The sequence below is a fragment of the Labrus mixtus genome, chromosome 6, assembly GCF_963584025.1.
Source record: "Labrus mixtus chromosome 6, fLabMix1.1, whole genome shotgun sequence".
Taxonomy (NCBI): domain Eukaryota; kingdom Metazoa; phylum Chordata; class Actinopteri; order Labriformes; family Labridae; genus Labrus; species Labrus mixtus.
In genome coordinates, this window is record NC_083617.1 from 4,406,122 (window position 1) to 4,424,257 (window position 18,136).

At 39.9% G+C, this 18,136-nt stretch overlaps 1 protein-coding gene across 1 annotated transcript; it reads left to right on the forward strand.

Annotated features, from left to right (window-relative positions):
- Positions 1 to 6,414: 6,414 nt before the first annotated feature.
- On the forward strand, positions 6,415 to 17,848 carry kcnk1b (potassium channel, subfamily K, member 1b). Its single transcript, XM_061039563.1, has 3 exons — positions 6,415 to 6,953; positions 10,850 to 11,245; positions 14,694 to 17,848. Exons 1-3 carry the CDS (start codon positions 6,599 to 6,601, stop codon positions 14,948 to 14,950), a joined length of 1,008 nt encoding a protein of 335 aa, XP_060895546.1. The 5' UTR covers positions 6,415 to 6,598; the 3' UTR covers positions 14,951 to 17,848.
- Positions 17,849 to 18,136: the final 288 nt, after the last annotated feature.

Here is an 18,136-nt window from a genome sequence, read left to right on the forward strand (position 1 = left end):
CGGTTGTGTGTGTTTTGACTCAGTCTGAACTTGTTCAACAATAATTGTCAAATCTTACAACAATGTTGTTGATTATAAAACCAAAGTTTATTATATTTTTTTTTACAAAACGCTATAAATACAGGCATTACAATTTTTCTCTCTTTTCTTTTTTAAATCAAATAACATGCAGTGGACCTGCAATATCAAAAGCTCATATTTGAAACAAAATACAATCAATAATAAAATAAATAAATAAATGCTAAATCAAATAAATAATAACTTAAAATAAATTAATTTATGTTTAAATCTCATGTTTTTAAAAAAGAACACTGATTGGAGTTCCCGTTGTTCAACACATAAAACAAATAACTTAATAAACAATAACATACGTAAAATTGGCCGATAGTGTTCAATCTTAAAATAAGGAACTTTCAATGCACCTTTAAAGCACGGCGAAAAAACAACCAATCAAATGAATAATTACAATTGAATTACAAAATACATTCAATAGTCATTCAGTGTTGAAACTTCTAATAGTAGGACAACATAAAACAACATGATCCTAATAATCAGGACCATTCAAAGTGCATCTGTGACAGAGTGACTCGTCACTGCGGTTGAGTATGCGCTTTGACCGCCATGCCAACAAGCTTGGCATGGCGGTAAGGTGGCACGTCTGGTGCTCTGGAGACCTGGGTTCGAGGCCACCCTTGCCCTTCGCTACAAACGTTTGTAGCGAAGGGCAAGGGTGGCCTCGAACCCAGGTCCCAAGAGTATGAAACATGCCACTTGACCACAATGCCAAAGAGCCAGGTTCTTTGGTATGGCAATCAGAGCGCATACTCAACCGTAGTGACGCGTCACTCTGTCACAGCAACCATTAAAAGTATGGCAAACGGTAACCATTTAAAAGAAACACTGTTTACAATACATACAATAAAGTCACTCAGAGTGAGTGGGCCACTAATGTTTGCTTTTTACATCAGCAACTGAACTGAAGATGAACATACAGGAGGTCCTGAGGAACATGACTTTCCAAGTCAAGAACACTGTAAACACCACCTGCCACCACAAGTTTTTTTTTATTTAATTCACCACACCACCCTCAAACTCTTAGAAATTGACTCTGGCTCTACATCACTCTGGCATGCATTGTCATTGACCTCAGACAATGGATCGTTATACAACGCCCGCACCTCATCAGACACACCCATTTCTGTCAGAAGTGCCAACATACACATCACGCTTCTTTGCATCCTTGACAGTGGTCTGCTTAGGGAGTATGGCAGGTTTCAGGTCAGCCCACCGCTTTCCCCCGTTTCATTACAGACTCAATTTAAAGACTAAACAATTCAATTCATAAAAAGAGAGCACATTATTTTGGAGAAAATCACACTAAAAGTTCACAGTTTAACACAATATAAAGACTAATATTGTTTTTTAGAAGACATTCATCTCTCTTCCCTGTAACTATGAATAACAGATGAAATTGTACAGCAGTATAAGTATTATGTCACAATTTCCGACAACAAACTGACATGGATCTCTGACACAAATAGCGCCACATTTTTATACTTTCACTCAGCATCACCTTGCACATTCACATTGCACCTTTTGAACATATTTTGTTTTACATTGTTCTTAATAGTTCATAGTGTCTTTATGTAACTTTATGTAACTAAAACACCAACACAGATTTCATGCATGTTTGCTCATAAACTTGATTCTGATTCTGAAATAAAATGTGGAAGGGTTCCCTTTTTTAAAGATTTTTTTTGGGGGCTTTTTATGGCTTTGTTTTTTTTTTTCAAAACAGGATGCTGGACAGAGTCAGAAATCAGTGACAGAAAGAGAGAGAGAGAGTGGGGAATGACATGCAGGAAAGGAACCACAAGTCAGATTCAAGGCAGTCAGACGACAGTCAGAGTGAATCAGTTATCACACGATCTCGTCTCGTATGATATGATGAACTGTCGCGCTTTACATCACTCTTGCTGAGTGAATCTGCCACAGTGACGGCTGCGGATGATTTCAGTGATGACAACCATAGCTTGTGTCAGAGGGAGAAATTGAGGGACATTAATGGAAAGGCTCTTCAAAGTAAAAAAAAAAAAAAAAAGAAGTACAGTAATGCTACAGTACCGGGGTCAGATGGGACATGACATAAGGGGCCCCGGGGTCATGTAAAGCAGCACCTGTCTCCACTGTGACGAATGTGAATGCAACCCGCCATCTGTTGAAACATCAACCTAATAAAGATTCTTTTGAGCATAAATGACCTGCTGGGCCCCCTAGGAGACCCTCTGTTTCTGACCTTATGTGAATTAAAGGCAGTATTTCCATACTGACGGTACTTGAGCTCAGGGGCCTGACTCACAAGGACGGACTTTAAAAGCTTGAATCCAACTAAAAGTCTGACTTCTTGTGAATTCCTATACAGAGAGCGAGTTCTTTGTCGTCTTTTGTAGTAATAGTAAGCAATGGATTCTGGGTGAGTCAAGTCTTAAATTGAAAATTTCTCAACTTTAATTTAATCTTCAATAAAGTAATCATCTTCTCCACACTTGATATACTGCAACTCTTCCTCCTTTCATCATTCACAAATCACTCTCGACTTCCTACTGGTTTTAACAAAAGGCATAACATCACTCCAATTGAATCTTCCCTTCATTGGCTTCCTGTTAGTTTTAGAACTGATTTTTTATATTTAACTCATCACTTTTAAAGCACGTATGGGTCTGGCTCCAAGCTACATAACAGAACTATTGACCCCTTGTAAAGCCAGCCCACAGGACCTTAGCCAGCTCCTGGTCGTTCAAAAGTCAGGGCTCCTCGACTTTGGAAACGACCTGCCTGAGGAGATAAGACACGCGCGCTCTCTGCACTGTTTTCTATTCTATCCACTGTCCTATCAAATAAAGGCAAAATGGCCAAAAAATAAGAAATAAGAAAAAAAACTGACTTATTAAGAAAACTAAATAAGTCAGTCTCAAATTCTTGGGAAAACAGTCGAACATGCATTAAACACCTGCCCTAACACTTAAGACAGCTCAAACATCTGTGTGAAACTTGCCCCAGTTTTGTTTTAAAGTTATCTGATGAGACACATAAAAGGGCAACTCTCTCAAAAAAGAGCTTTGAGAAGAGATTATAAAACATGTCAGTCATTATTATGTTTTTGTAATGATTCTTCCTTTATTCCCAAACCTTCAGCTTTGGAGAACATGCACTAAAGGGGGTCACGGGGCCCCCTAGTGGTCTTCAATGGGACATTTTTTCCACTTGGTAATTCAGCCATACCCAAAAGCGGGAGGGCAAGTTTTACATTGTGAACCTGTTAGAGGACACATGCCTCACATTCCTATACTCTCGCTGATGTCATCACCACTCCTTATGAGGCGTCCATTATCACGATCTGTTGTTGCGTTCATGTTTTAAATTCATTTCTGCCTAGATGGCGTCTTTGTGCCTCATGTTTCATTTTTCTTGTAACTCACTTTAAGTCGTTTTTTTTTCTTCCTCTGTTTATTTACATTTCACAATCCCTCGTTATATTAATTTTCTTTTCTCCTTCTTTGTTCGGTTTTAATCCATTGTTACGTTCATTTACTTATTTGTGACTCATCTTGGAGCTGGTCACCTTAGACTTTTAATGTACGCTGAATTATAAACAAATCAATCTCACTAACTAGATGCACTGGAGACGTTTGGCAGACCCGCCTACAAAAATGGCTGCACACCTTGAAATGCAATAAAAAAAAAAAGGCCCTCCCACGATGTGATTTAATAATATCAACTTGTGCACTCAGTAGCATTAGTCCTAGCCGTCAGGGCTAACCTTGCCTCTTCAGCCGGGCTATGATCTGCTTTTGGAGCCGAGTGAAAAATAGTTTGTTGCAGGTCCTGGCAGAGCTACACACCACTCCCCTCTGCACTGGCCTCACAGTTCAGTTCAATGAGCCCATCCAAAACAAAGGTCTTGCACCATTTTGATCCACTACCTTCTGACCATTGACAACATGTTCATCCCAGATTTTCACAGCTTTGGTCTTGAGCCTGTGCCGGGCTCTGTGACACAGTACACATAGCCTGCATGATGAACTTGTCGATCAGCCTTCCCAGGTATTTCTTCTCCTGTGCGTCACTGCGAACTAAAATGATTGACATTGTCCCCTAGTGAATCTGCTTAAATAGCAGTCTGTACTCCTGCACATTTAAAAACAAGCCACAATAAGCAAAATGTGTATTTTGATTGATGCTTTAGGAAAGCTGAGTTTTTAGGTTTGCAGAAAAAATGCTTATTGCTCAAATTTAGGTTGGACCACATGTTTGTTAACCTCAGTGAGACCCTCCATGTGGCTGCGCCCCAGAATGCCTCCCCTATTTGCGGCCTTGTTATTTGGTTACACCTGACTTTAGTTAAGAGTTTCTTAGCACTGAAGGTTTTCTCATTTATAATCGGTTAATCATTATGACAAACTGTTAAAATTATGGACTTTTTGTGTTTGTCCTTTACATTCAACCCAAATAAAATCTAGTTAAATTTTCAGTTGTGACACAACAACATTATTGAGAAGTTCAAGGGGGGCGGATATTAGCCTCTGAATATCACACTATATATATGATATACTGTGTATTTTACAATAAGACGAAGTAAGGAGTCCAAGTCGAGTCTCTAGTCTTTGAGAGCCACAGCAAGTCAAAGTCATATCTCTTATGGTTTTAAAATATATTCAAACATATATTTACATCTCCCTATGAATAAAGGTCTATATAGAGGGGATGACTACAGTGGATATATGACTTAACGTTCGTCATGGTAACAGGAAAACACTGTTATCAGTACTAGGTATGCCATGATAACTGTATCTTAAAGAGTTTGAGTCTAACTGTAGTTACTACTTACAGTTTGCCATCTACTGTATGTGAATAAATCCCTCTAGCATCTCCAATGCACTGTGTTGGTGTAAGCAAGTAGCCTAATGTTAGCATGATGTGGTCAATAATAAACCCTAAAACCTGCCTATAACTGTTAATTATTGATGTGGTATTCACCCTGTTGACAAACATCAGTATTAAAGGAGCACTATGTAGATTTGGTGTAATGGAATTTGAAAGTTGGAGAAGTGAAACAATGATATGCTTTATTTTCTGAACTAAATAATCACATTTTATTCAAAGTAAAAATGGGTCCCTGGAGCACTGTTTTTGTTTGGAGCTAAAAAGCTATCAGGAGAGTTACGGTTTCACTGTTGCGGCCCCCCACCATAACTTCTTGTGTGTTTTTTTTATTTTCAAACTGTGTTTCAGGGAATTATCCTCTGAGGGAAGTTTGTGTATAGAGTTATGAATATATGCCACAGAGTCTGTACATTTCTCCAACTTTCACATTTCTCTACCAAAACTACATTTAATAAACATTTACTGACTTAATTTTGATTATTTTGCATTTCATCTTCTTTGATTTATAAATATTAGAAGGCCTTTTGTAATGATTATTTATGGGGACACAATCACACTGATAATTCCCACTTTATTTTAAAAGTTTAGCCTATTGTTTTTAGCCTAATTATTTGTTATTTTCACCTGCAGCTTGATTGGCCGGTTCCTCATAAGGCCACTAACAAACCTTTAACTCTCCACGCCCCAAATGTCTGTGGACTCAACCTGCGTGTTTCTGCGTCTCCTCTTCTATATATAACCATCTCATTAAGCCACACAGTGCCAGGCGTTCACTCGGAGACAATAGCACGCAGACTGTTTTCGATTGTTTTGAATAGAAACTGAAAGGCGTAGCTACGTCTACCCGCGTCTACCTGGGGAGGAGAGAAGGGGGAAGTTCTTACGTCACACTTGTCTTTGTCGCCTCCACATCACGCGATGCCTTCATGTGTCATTCAAAGCTCGGAAATACGAAACTTCCAGTTTCAGTAAAGATAAAGATAAAGAAGATAAACTTTATTGATCCCCCATGGGGGAAATTTGTGCATTACAGCAGCTCAAGAAAAACAGAAAAGAGGAATATAATTATTAAAAACAAAAATAGAAGTTAAAAAAATCAAACATATTTACATCAGTTAAATAAAAAAATACAATAATAGAATAATAGTAGCCTTTAAGTTGATGTTTTAACTAACATACTACAATTTAGAACATTTAGTCGTAAGTACGTCGTGTGGTCTTTATTATTCAAATAAATAAAGCCCCAAATAGTTTTGTGTAGCCTTGAATGGCAGCAAACGAGAATAATAAATACATAAATTAAAATAAATTTTAATTAGGTGTTGTTTTTTTTTTTTACTTTCTCACATCTATACATGTCTGCTAAAAAAAACTCCATCACGACCACTGCTCAAAGATCGGGCAATCTCAGCCTTTGTACTCAAAATAATGCTCTTCTTGTTGTATGATGGTACAAATTCCGATTTCATTTGAACGCCGCAAGTGCCACAGCAGCCTTTCGTGAAGAGGGGAAGCAGCGTCGTCCTTATAACAACATCTCTCACGGACGGATACATTTCGGAAATACAACACGGGTTCGCGGTTTAATTAACAGCCTTAGTTTATTATTATATTTCATATTTAAAAAAAAAGGAAACGCAAACCCCGAGTGAGAATGCTTCAGTCACTAGCCAGCAATTCGTGTGTGCGGTTGATACAGAGTCACAAATCGACGTGGTATTTTGCATCTCTTGTCTTGGGGTACATCCTTTATCTCATATTCGGCGCGGTCGTCTTCTCGTCGGTCGAGCTGCCTTATGAGGACCAGCTTCGCCAGGAGCTGAGGGCCATAAAGAAACAGTTCCTGCAGGAGAATGAGTGTCTGTCCGAGGAGCGTCTGGAGAGGTTTCTCAAGAAAGCCCTGGAGGCCAGTAATTACGGGGTGTCGATTCTCAATAACGCCTCTGCTAACTGGAACTGGGACTTCACCTCGGCGTTGTTTTTCGCGAGCACCGTGCTGTCCACCACAGGTAAGAGTCAGCCGGGGTCACCTCCGGGTGTCTGATGCTGCAGCAGATCAGGTGCACACAATGTATTCCTACATTTCAAACCAGCATTAGTGAGAATCGGAGCCCCTGTTTTCAGTTTTGGCATAAAATATGTTTATCAAACCAGTTCCTACCTGTAGCCTTTTTGAGTACCTGAGCTACCACCAGGCCAAACAAGCCTGCTGTTAAAGGGTTAAACCAGTTTAAACGAAATGGAAAATTACAAACAAACCACTTAGCCTACCAGCTACAAGGCAGTTGTTGGAAACTACATTTTTTTGGCACAAAATAGTATTTATTCCTTTCTCCCTTTCTGCATTAATTTGACATCCTATATCAAGATTTTCACAAGGCCGTGAAGCTTATTTATGTTGCTAAGTCTTTTACTTTTCATCTTTATTGTTTGTAGAAACAAAAGCTGTAATATTAGCCTACATACTCCCCTGCATTTATTAGGCTGTGTGGGTTTTTTTTTTTGCTGTTATATTAGAAAAACAAGAGTCCAAATATCTACATGTCTGTATTTTTCCATTAACCTAAAGGATTTTTTTTTAAACTTTACTTATATTCACAGGTTTCACAGCAGAGCACTCTAAGCTTTCATATTTTGATTTGCAGATATAAATGACCTGACTTGAATTTAGTTTTTGTTAAAAATGCTGCCGTGACATGAGAACATATGGAACATTTCAAGGGAGGTACATACTCAAGGCAGTGAATGTTTGGGAGGTAAACAATGCTCTGCAGCCGTCAGCACGTCCTTTTACTAAAATGACCTAAAAGGAACAGAAAAATTGACATTGTGTGGTTTTTTATTTATATCAGGTGTCAGGGAGAGAAGCGCATAAACTTGGGACGACTTTGTTAAAAAAATCAACATCTCTCTCTCTCTCTCTCTCTCTCTCCCTGCAGGTAGTGACATATTCTAAATGAGACGAAACCCGTTTAAACAAATTGTTTTAATTTATTTTGTCTTGTGGAAAGTGTGACTCTGCGTGGTGTCTGTTATCTAGCGTTGCTCAAAGGATCACGGTTGCAGGTTTTTGCGTCAGTGAGTGGAGATATCTGAGGAACTTTAGTCTGGCCGAGTTTATCAGTTGTGTGTCATAACACGCCATCAGGCAAGGCGAGGAGAGATACAAGACGTTTCAGCAACGAGGCAGTTCAAAGTGTTTCACACAGGAGACATCGATGCATCAGGACAAAGGTGCTCTGTCATTTAAAAAATCACTAAAACAAACCCTTAACAACCAGAGAGGAAAATATGTTAATAAATAAGATAAAGAAATATGACATCAAGCAAAAATAAGAAAGTTATGCTCAAGTTACCTTGTACAGTCATGGCTGATTGATTGAATTTAACACACTGAAACATTTTTTTTCATGCTTACGACACACAGACTAGTTACAAAATAAAACACCAGACGCCATGAAGGCATTAACTTTAATACAATAACACTGGAAAGATAAGCAGGGCAGGAACCGGCGTGCAGTCGTACATTGTCTCGTTTTGTTTGCATTGTACCAAAGGAGAAGCTGAAATTGGATTGTTGGGGATTTTTTTTCATAACACGAGCAAACCTTCTTCGGTTCCTCATTTGCACACCGGTGTTATTTTTAACTGTCGTGTGTTAGGTTCACTTCACAAGGAAATGTTACCTTTTTACAGTTGTGCTTCCTGCAGAAAAGCAGAACAGAAATTCAAGGCTGTTCTCGACAGTCATGTCCGATACCTACCTGTACTTTCACATGTGTTTTATGTATTACATGTTACAGAAGTTGCTTGCGTTTCCACAGCCGACCGTTCCCTTATTTGGTAAGCGGACTGTAAGCCAGATGGAGAACGTCGCTTCAGCTATGTAATAGTGTGACATCATAGCAGCCCAACACAGTGTAGCCCGCTATTAATAAAGTTCAACGAAGAAGAAGAAGAAGAACGGGACACAGTAGACAAAAGAGACCCTTTAGGGTCAGATCAGTACCCAACAGAAGGGTACCAAAAAAGTAGGACGGTACCGATCCTTTATTTTGGTAGACACATAGAAGGAGCTGTTCAATCTCGTCTGAACGTCGTCATGGAGACGATCTGTGGACGCTTCTTGCAGTTCAGTCTGAGTGTCTTCAGAGTGAGACTGTGCGAGCTGAGAATGTTCAAAGTTCCCAACGTGGATCTGCGCCATCAGTCCGATATCTGATATGCAAATTGCATCAATATCGGACAGGAAACCCGATACTGGATCAGATCGGTCCCACCTCTAGTGCCATATGAGACTGGGAAATGATAGGGACAAACACTTTTCATCACATTTCAAACCTTCATATAAAGAGGTCAAAAAGATTCAGCAACGCATGGGGCTTTCATCAGGGTCATCAGATGATCCTGACCCTGATGAAGCCCTCCAAGCCGAAACGTGTCGCTCTGATATAGTTAATAAAGTCGATCTTCATATATTAACTGCTGCTGAAGCTTTTTGACCTCTTCTAGCCTCTCCATGCACTGTGGTAGTTGGTGAAGTTGCGGAAGAAAACCTGACTCTGCTTCTCCAAACCTCCATTAAAAAAACACTGAGATAATCAAGGTTTCCCTTGTTTGCATTGATGAAAATAAATACTTTTGTTTTGAAAGCGCTCTCAATCAAAGTGCTGTGCATGGATTTAAAGTATACAACAATTGAAGATTACAAACACAATCTATAAAAACACACCGGAGTCTATGACAGAACAAACATGATGCTGGAACACAACAGTGAACACGTGTTTCTGTAGCTTTGATAACATAAACCAAACATGACTGCCTGATGTATACAGAGCAATCCTGAATTAGAATAAATAAACCTCTATATACATTGAGCATAACTGCACATTGAGGCGGAGTCCGTCGAGATACATGTGTCAAAGTTTATCTTTAAACTGTGTCGTAAATAGTTATCGTGTTTCGCACTAAAAGGTGGCTCCTGCAAGTTCAAGGCAAGGCAGTTTTATTTATAGCACATTTCAGCAACATCGCAATTCAGAAAAAAAAGACTGGAGATAAGACAGGTGTCAAAAACAGGAACTAAAGTTCAAGGTTAACCAGGAGTTAAAAAAATCAGACAGCTAGTAGATTCAGTTTCTGGTCCAGGCCAGCAGAGATGTTATATCTGGGGATGAACGTCCAATAAGGGACTCAAGGGATTCAATTCAAAGATGTGATTTGTATGCCTCTGTGCCAAAGAAGACTAACCAACTCGTAGCTATGATTCCTCATTAATGCTGATTTCTTCTGGTTGGTTAACTGTGAAAGCTTGAGTCTTGCTTCAGAAGAGGAACATGTTTTTGTAGCAGATTCTTATCTGCAAAGCCTGGAAGAAAAAAGGCAAAAAATAAGGTGTTAAGACCGAGCTGTAAAAGGAACATGCAACTTTGTAATGAATCGTTGGACCACTGTGCTTCTGGTGTCTTGTTTGGCACTTGTGTAAAATTACCTTAATTAACATGTGAATTATGAGAAAGAGAGGGATATAAGACTGGAAGAAGCTATGAGCATGTCTGTAGATTATTTCACTAAAATGTAGACCGGGTAGAAAGACTTCCTCAACTTTACGTTTCTTACACTTCTGCAGGAACAGCACCGATCAGATCCAGAGATTTTGCCGTTTGGTGACAAGGTTTTCAGATAGTTTTAAGCTGGATAAATTAATATTCTTTACTCTAAAAAAAGTGGTTTTGCATTGAGATGCTCAAGACTGATCTGTGCATTCTATATTCTGAAGCATTAAAAGAAAGTTAGAGCTTCTCAACAGCATATTTAACGGAGTCACTAGAACAAAATAGAACAATATCATCTGCATACTGATGATTTATCTAACTGCAACTTTTGTTGTTTTGTTTTTCTGCAGGATATGGACACACAGCTCCCCTTTCCGACGGAGGGAAAGCCTTCTGCATCATCTACTCTGTGATCGGCATCCCCTTCACCCTCCTCTTCCTCACCGCCGTGGTGCAGAGGATCATGGTGTACAGCACGCGGAGGCCCGTCATGTACTTCCACCAGCAATGGGGCATAGCGAAGCCCCTGGTGGCCATCGTTCACGCCTCTCTGCTCGCCACGCTGGCCGTCTCCTGCTTCTTCCTCATCCCGGCCGCCATCTTCTCGGCGCTGGAGGATAACTGGAACTTCCTGGAGTCCTTCTACTTCTGCTTCATCTCCCTCAGCACCATCGGACTCGGAGACTATGTACCGGGGGAGTCCGTCAATCAAAGATTCAGGGAGCTCTACAAGGTGGCCATCACTGGTGAGTTCTTGTTCCATGACGAGCTGTCAGGTCTCATTTGAATTCTGCTTGCTATTTTAATCCTGACGTAGGTGTGTGTAGTTCTACTTGAAGCTGAACTATAAATAGCTTCAATCATATATTTATACAGTATAGACGACTTTCTCACAGCATTACAGTGTCGCTCATAGAGATGCATGAGCACATTTCTCACAAACCTTCACAGATCCTGTTCCGTACATACTTCAGGGAAGTGAAAGCCGTCTTTGTTTGCACTGAAAGAACAACATTTATATTATTACCTGAGCTATAAAGCAATCCAGCCCAAAAGGAAACACTCACAAAGCTTTTATTCAACCACTGTTGACACCATGTGCAACACGTACTTCAGCGACAGTCTCAGTTTGTTTTAAGTTTATAGCTCCAGTTTCTCTGGATTATTATGTAATGATTAACTGATGTGAGAGCATCACATATGGCAGATGTTTTATGACTGTGAACTTTGATCCACCCTTGTGAGATAATCAGCTTGGCATGCTTTTTGAACCCTTTGGGGGAAAGCTTGCATAAAAATATACTACTTTGTAACGCTGCCCAATTCCAGAGCCATGGTGATGGTGTTATTTTGAACTGCACCATGAGTCAAATATCTTTCAGAATCAGAATCAGAATCTGGGTTTATTGCCAAGTACATTTACACATACAAGGAATTTGACTTGGTGTATTGGTGCTAAACAATCATCATGATGTCATCATAGCTTTGCAGCCGTATCGATTCTGTAACTTCTTCATCGATACTTGTATTAGCAACCAGCATATGACCATATTGCGATTTTTTTGAGCACAGCCCTAAATCGCACATAGCGTATTTTTCTCATATCGTGCAGCCCTACTATTGGTGCAATGTAGGAAACAAAAGCTTCACAAATGTTGAATTTAGATGCGCTTGACTCCCATACATCTTTTAAGAATATTGTGCAGGTATTGAACTGTGTCAGGTCTAGCTTGTGATTAAAGGAAGTGGCTTTATTTCATCTTTACTCACATTAAAAATCACAAATCAGTTTTTGCACTTTAAATTTAATTTAACACAAAACAGCTCGGTGCTGTGGACATAAGAGGATGGGATTTGTAGTTTTACTGCAGCCCTCGTGTACTCACTGCCACACAATGCTTTAATTGAGTTAGTAGTTTAGACGCTAGGAACTTCTTCAGGTGTGATGTGCATATAGCCTCCTCTATGTAAAGCTTTAGTGCACCCACAAACTCTGTATGAATCATAGTGTTGATCGAAAATAGGCCACACACACGGCACTATAACTGATACAGTTAACATTGTTAAGATTGGAGATAACTGGGGGCATGGAAATGACTTCTACTGGAAACTTTCCACTGCAGACTTCCTCATAATGCAGAACTCTTTAAAAGTTGTTCACTTGCAGTAGCTGGTGTGTGTGTAGCTTTTTCCACACTTTGGATATTTATAAACTGGTGCGTGCTGCTGATGGAGCAGGATTTTGACAGCTTATTTGCTTTTTTTCTTCGTTTTTAAAGGTCTGCTAGGTATCTATCAGGTAGAACAGCATGCTGAGGTTGCAGGGGATAAATTAAGCCATGGTCTAACGGAGAGGGGCAAAGCGTTGTTTGCTTAGCCTGAGTGGCTGTGCAGCTTTCTGTCAGGGATAAACGGTGACTAAAATGTGTTCAAAAAGACGCCAAATTCTTACTGTTTTCAAAGCTGTGGGTGTGCATTAACACCGGAGGCTGCAGCAGCCTGTGTGTGCGGGCCGGGGAGACGTCATTCAGTACGCACACTTGTGTCAGTCTGTAGGAGGAGAGAGAGGCGGTGACAGGAGTGTGTTTGGTTAGACAAATAACACCAGACACATCTGCACAGCTTCCTCTGTGAAGTATAACTCGCCTGTATCAGAAGTGACATCTCAAGCTCCCTGAAAGGACTTTTTGGATCGTTGGAACAGGACTGCTTCATGCAAAAATAATGAACAGTTTGTGCTGTTTGCTGAAGTGTTTACACGGTGGTTTGTCTTGATTTTTTTTTTAAGTGGTTTTGGCGATAAGCAGTTGCTGCTTTTGTGATTTGCAAACAGGGATTAGCACTATTATGTGCAGTATGTTCTACCTTTTTAAAAGAAATGCACCATGCAGAACACCTTCAGCAAGATGTTCCTGCCTCCCACACAAATGATACAAAATACACGATTAATAATGACAAAATAGGATTAAGAGTGAATAAAACCAGATTACATCATAGCTACAGCCCCTAACCAAAAACCTACCACCCTCCAAAACCTCCCTCCTCACCCACAATTAGCATACCACTGTACAGTAAGAAGTTATGACAATGAGAAAGCACAGCTGAACAAGTATCAATCAAGATTAATGCACACCCGATTGTTTATTCAGGACTTATTTACAATGACCTTAAAAGCATCCAATGAGAGCAGCTCATTGGATGCTTTTCAGGGCTTTTTATGCTTTGTTCCAAGAAAAGGGAGCAGCAAACTCAAACACAGCTCAGTCCTGAAAATAGCCTTGTAGATTAGATCCAGTTTTTAAGTCTGTGTGTGGACAGAAGACCTACCAACACGTTTATACATCAAACAGTCAGATAAAAATCAGATGCCCCTGATTGGGCTGTTTGACCCCCGTCTCTCTCAAGCGTTATAAAATAGTGTTTCACAACATTTGTAGGATAGGTTTTGTCGGTTTCACTCTTGGCTTTTTGGGGGTTTTCATGCCAGATTTGGCCCAGATATTCTTTGCATATAACGGATGAAAGTCAGTAATAGAGTTTGCAGCTGGCACTGATGAACTGGTGGGGGGAGGGGAGGGGAGGGGAGGGGAGGGGGGGGCGAGGGTGTTTCCGTTAATGTCTGAACTGTTTCTCTCTCATCTCATGATTCATCAGAGCACTGCTATGTTTCTCTTTTTTGAAACACTGCCCCCTTGTGTCAGTTCATTTATACAACAGGTGTTTGTAGAAAAGGGGAAAAACTGTATCAACATGTGTTTCTCATAAGATTTATTCAGAGGAATCATAAAATATTTACCGCATGAAATGATAACGATGAGCAGTCGCCATTGCTGCCAGATCTTATGGTTATGCAATAAGAAATTAATTAGTATAAGCTGCGTTTATATACTAAAATTAAGAGAAGCGCTCAGTTCAATGAATGGGTTATTGTGTGTTTTTGATAAGGTTTTATTCAGTGATATCAGAAGTTGGTTTCTATATAAAAGGAGTACGTCTTTGTTTTCTTTGTTGCATAATAGAAAATATAGAAATAGAGTAAACATCAGTGCACCCACCACTGAGAAAGAAACTTACATAAAATACACCAAATAAGTATAAAGACTGTTATGTAAAATATACACAGGATATCTGTTTTGTTCCAGCTCAGCCCCCCGACCTTTTGTAACCCCATACTGTGTGTTTTCTTGTCTCCAGTCTACCTGATCCTGGGTCTGATTGTCATGCTGGTGGTGCTGGAAACCTTCTGCGAGCTGCAGCAACTCAAGCAGCTGCGCAAGATGTTCTACCTGAAGAAGGAGAAGCCGCAGGACCGCCTCGCCATTCTGGAACACGACCACCTGTCCTTCACCACCGTGTCCAAGAGAGCCTCGGGCCAGCACGAGGACAAAATCCAGCCGTTCGTCGGCGTCCCAACTCTGCGCTCTCCCAACGACGACCCCATGATCCAGTAAACGCCGACACAGCAAACCGCGTGTTGAAAATACGACCTTAGGTTTAAATGCACACTCGGCTACACGTAGATAAGGCGACAAGTCTAAGCTGTAGGCGTTCTCTAAAACTCGGTCCTGCAAACAAAAAATTGTCAGAACAAGCAAACAGTCTCCGTCAATGAACCACAAAACTGACAGCAAAGTGCTACGCAGCAGAAATCAATGTATGTGCATTAATAAGGGAACAACATGAATATTCTAAAAGCGCCTATAAAGACAAAGCCAGAGATAAAAGTAAACGCCTTCTGCTGTATTTATGTCTCTCCGGAGTTAAGATCCTCTATGAGCTGTATTATATATGACATCACATGTAGGTGCATTATAGACAGTAATCGGTCTCTTAAATCTAGTGAAAACGTAGCACAGTTCTCTGTAGTGTCTCACAAAGTAGAACATTTGTTTGAGTATTTTAAAGGTAGAGATGCTCGACAGCGATGTGGGATGTACATAGACGGGTAGATGTTTCAACATGTACAGTATAGTGCTGATTAGAATTAACACACCTGTTAAAGGCAGGGTTGGTCATTTAAAAAAAACTAGAATGATTTTGAAAGTAGCATTCCCTCAGTGCTACGTCTGCACCCTCCCCCTCCCCTCAAAAGCCACGCCCCCTCACTTACATGCACGAGCGCTGTTGGTCCAGAAGCCGACCTCAGCTCATCGCTTTGAGTGTGGGCTCGTGTATGCATGGGGTAGAGAGCGAGCAGGGAGACAGGGAGGCGTCTGATTGGTTCATCAGATTGGTACCTCGTGGCAGACATTGGTCAAAGTTTTTCCAAACTGCTACAGATGACGGATTTTCTTTGTTCCTTTTTCAGAGAACATGAGTTATTAATTTCTATCAGGACCTAAAGACAATTTCAACCAGAATCTTAAAAATTGGATCTGGAGAAAATGACCAACCCTGCCTTTTGAAGATGAGACAAAATGTAACAAAACTGACACAAATGTAAAATACTTCTGATTAACAGTGAGAGGAACGAGCTCGTAAGAATATCTCCTGAATGTGCAACATGTTTAACTTTAAACATTTCCATAAAAAACCTAACTCTGCACATCAAGACGTAGTTTTAGTGTTTGTTTTGTAGCATTTGTGACTCATCTTCTTAGAGGTTTAGTCTCGTCTTGATGCACTCTGCATCGTCACATTTCATCGTGAGGGAAAATATTGTGTCTACAGATATGTGTGTGTGTTTGTGTGTGTGTTTTCTCAACATGTTGCAGTGCTTTTTCAAAGTTGTCCGTATGTGACGATAAGCCCTATCGCTTATTGATTTGTCTGAAACGCTTAATGTGTGCTGGACTGTGTGGAAAAGGGAAGTGAGTTTGCCTAACTTAAAAAAAAAAAAGGGAACCACACATGCCGGGCTCGCCCTGCTGCATTTCACAGTCGATAAAGAGAGCTCAGTTTGCACATGTGCTGGAGGCTGACAGTCGCACATGCACACAAAAAAAAAAGGTTAGGATTTCTCCAAAAGGAAAAAGGAAGAGGTTTCCAAAACCGACAGAACAGAAGCTATTTTTAATACTTGACTTTTATCGTGGATGAAAAGGGTTGATAATTGCTATAAGCAAAAAAAGGGCAAAAACTGTAGAACAGAAATAAACATCATTTGAATGTAGAAATGTATATTTTTGAATACTACAGGTTTATTAAATTTTACTAGAAAACAGTACATCACATAAACTTGAAACTTTAAATTCAAACAGCAGGAGTGCAGCTGCAGCTCAAATTATTTATCAAATCAGTTTTTAATCTGCTCATCAACCAAGGATAATGTACCTGTAATTGGGATATACACCAGTTGATCTACATTTGCAAGTTTGTACGACAGTAACATTGCACTCCTCTGTGAATTGAAATGAAAAATAATCGAGGGAAATCTGTATTTTATGCTACTATCTGTCCTCCTCTGTTTGCCGCCTACTCGTACAGTGTAGCATACTGCTGTAATGCAGGAATACTGTTTTTGTCATGTAAACATTTGAGTGTTTTTCAAAAAGAAAGGCATGCATTCATCATGAATTGTAACGCTTTCTCGTCCTCTGTAAGAAGCTGAATTACTGACCTCATCTCTCTGTGCTTCATCAAGACACAATCGCAGCCTCTCTTTCTTTTTTTTAAATAGTCTTGAATGTAAATTGTTTTTTAATTCTGTTTGTTTGCAAAAGTGAGACCCGGGAGCTAACCAGAGTGCAGCATCTGTCCAGGCTGCTCTGCTGCAAAGATAAACCAAACGTTTTAATCGAACAGTGTAAGATGAGCTTTGGCAAGATGTCACGTCGGAGTAGAAGTAGCGGAGCATCCTTCATGCTGTGATTTTTATACATCTGTGGGATTGTGTTGCATTGTTTCCCTCACCAGTTCAGGCCTTTTGTGTAAAAACTGTGAAGCGTAGATACCGTTTTTACCGTCTGCTGAGAAGAAGAAAAACAAAAAAAGGAGAACTTGAATTCCCCCCAGGTTGGGGTTTCTCTTTTACTGTACAAGGTTTCACTGTTTTTTATTTTTTATTTTTAGATGTTTGATGTCAACGCCTTAACCGTTCAGTGTTGAAAGCTGTCAGGTTTAGTTAAAGTTTTGTCCTGGGAGGAAACGTTGCGAGGAAAAGGACAAGAAAAATAAAGCACACTGACATTATTTATTTAAGCTGACAAATCTGAATTATTTAGAAGACTTCTGTACATAAGTATTCAGTTGTTGTGTAACTGAGTGTTTAAGTGTTACATGACCATTCTTGTAATTCAGGTTTGCAACGCAGCATCAAGGTTTTAATGTAAATTTCATTTCAGCATCAGGAGTGAATCCATGAACTGTAAAAAACTGTGTGTCTTAAATAAAGTGTTCGTTTATTATTACTCGATCTGACTCTTTATTTTTGTCTTCCTGCTTCTGAATGAATGATCCAGATCTGACTCTTTGTAGATTATGTTCAGGCAGATCCAGAGGCATGACATGGATGATGTGCTCTGACGGCACTTTAAGCTGCTCGCCCTGCAGTAACACATTATTATATAAGATGTATCTACGGTTAAGAACACTTGAGATGTAGTCAGGCAAGTCAGGCAGTTATGCACACACCTCTTGAATCGGAAAGGAGAGCGGAGCAAAAGAAAATGAGATGTGATTATTTCTGACGGCATGTA

Coding starts and splice junctions, on each gene's coding strand:
- kcnk1b (XM_061039563.1), top strand. CDS start 6,599: ATGCTTCAGTCACTAGCCAGCAATTCGTGTGTGCGGTTGATACAGAGT. Junction 6,954..10,849: donor CACCGTGCTGTCCACCACAG/GTAAGAGTCAGC, acceptor GTTTTTCTGCAG/GATATGGACACACAGCTCCC. Junction 11,246..14,693: donor CTACAAGGTGGCCATCACTG/GTGAGTTCTTGT, acceptor TCTTGTCTCCAG/TCTACCTGATCCTGGGTCTG.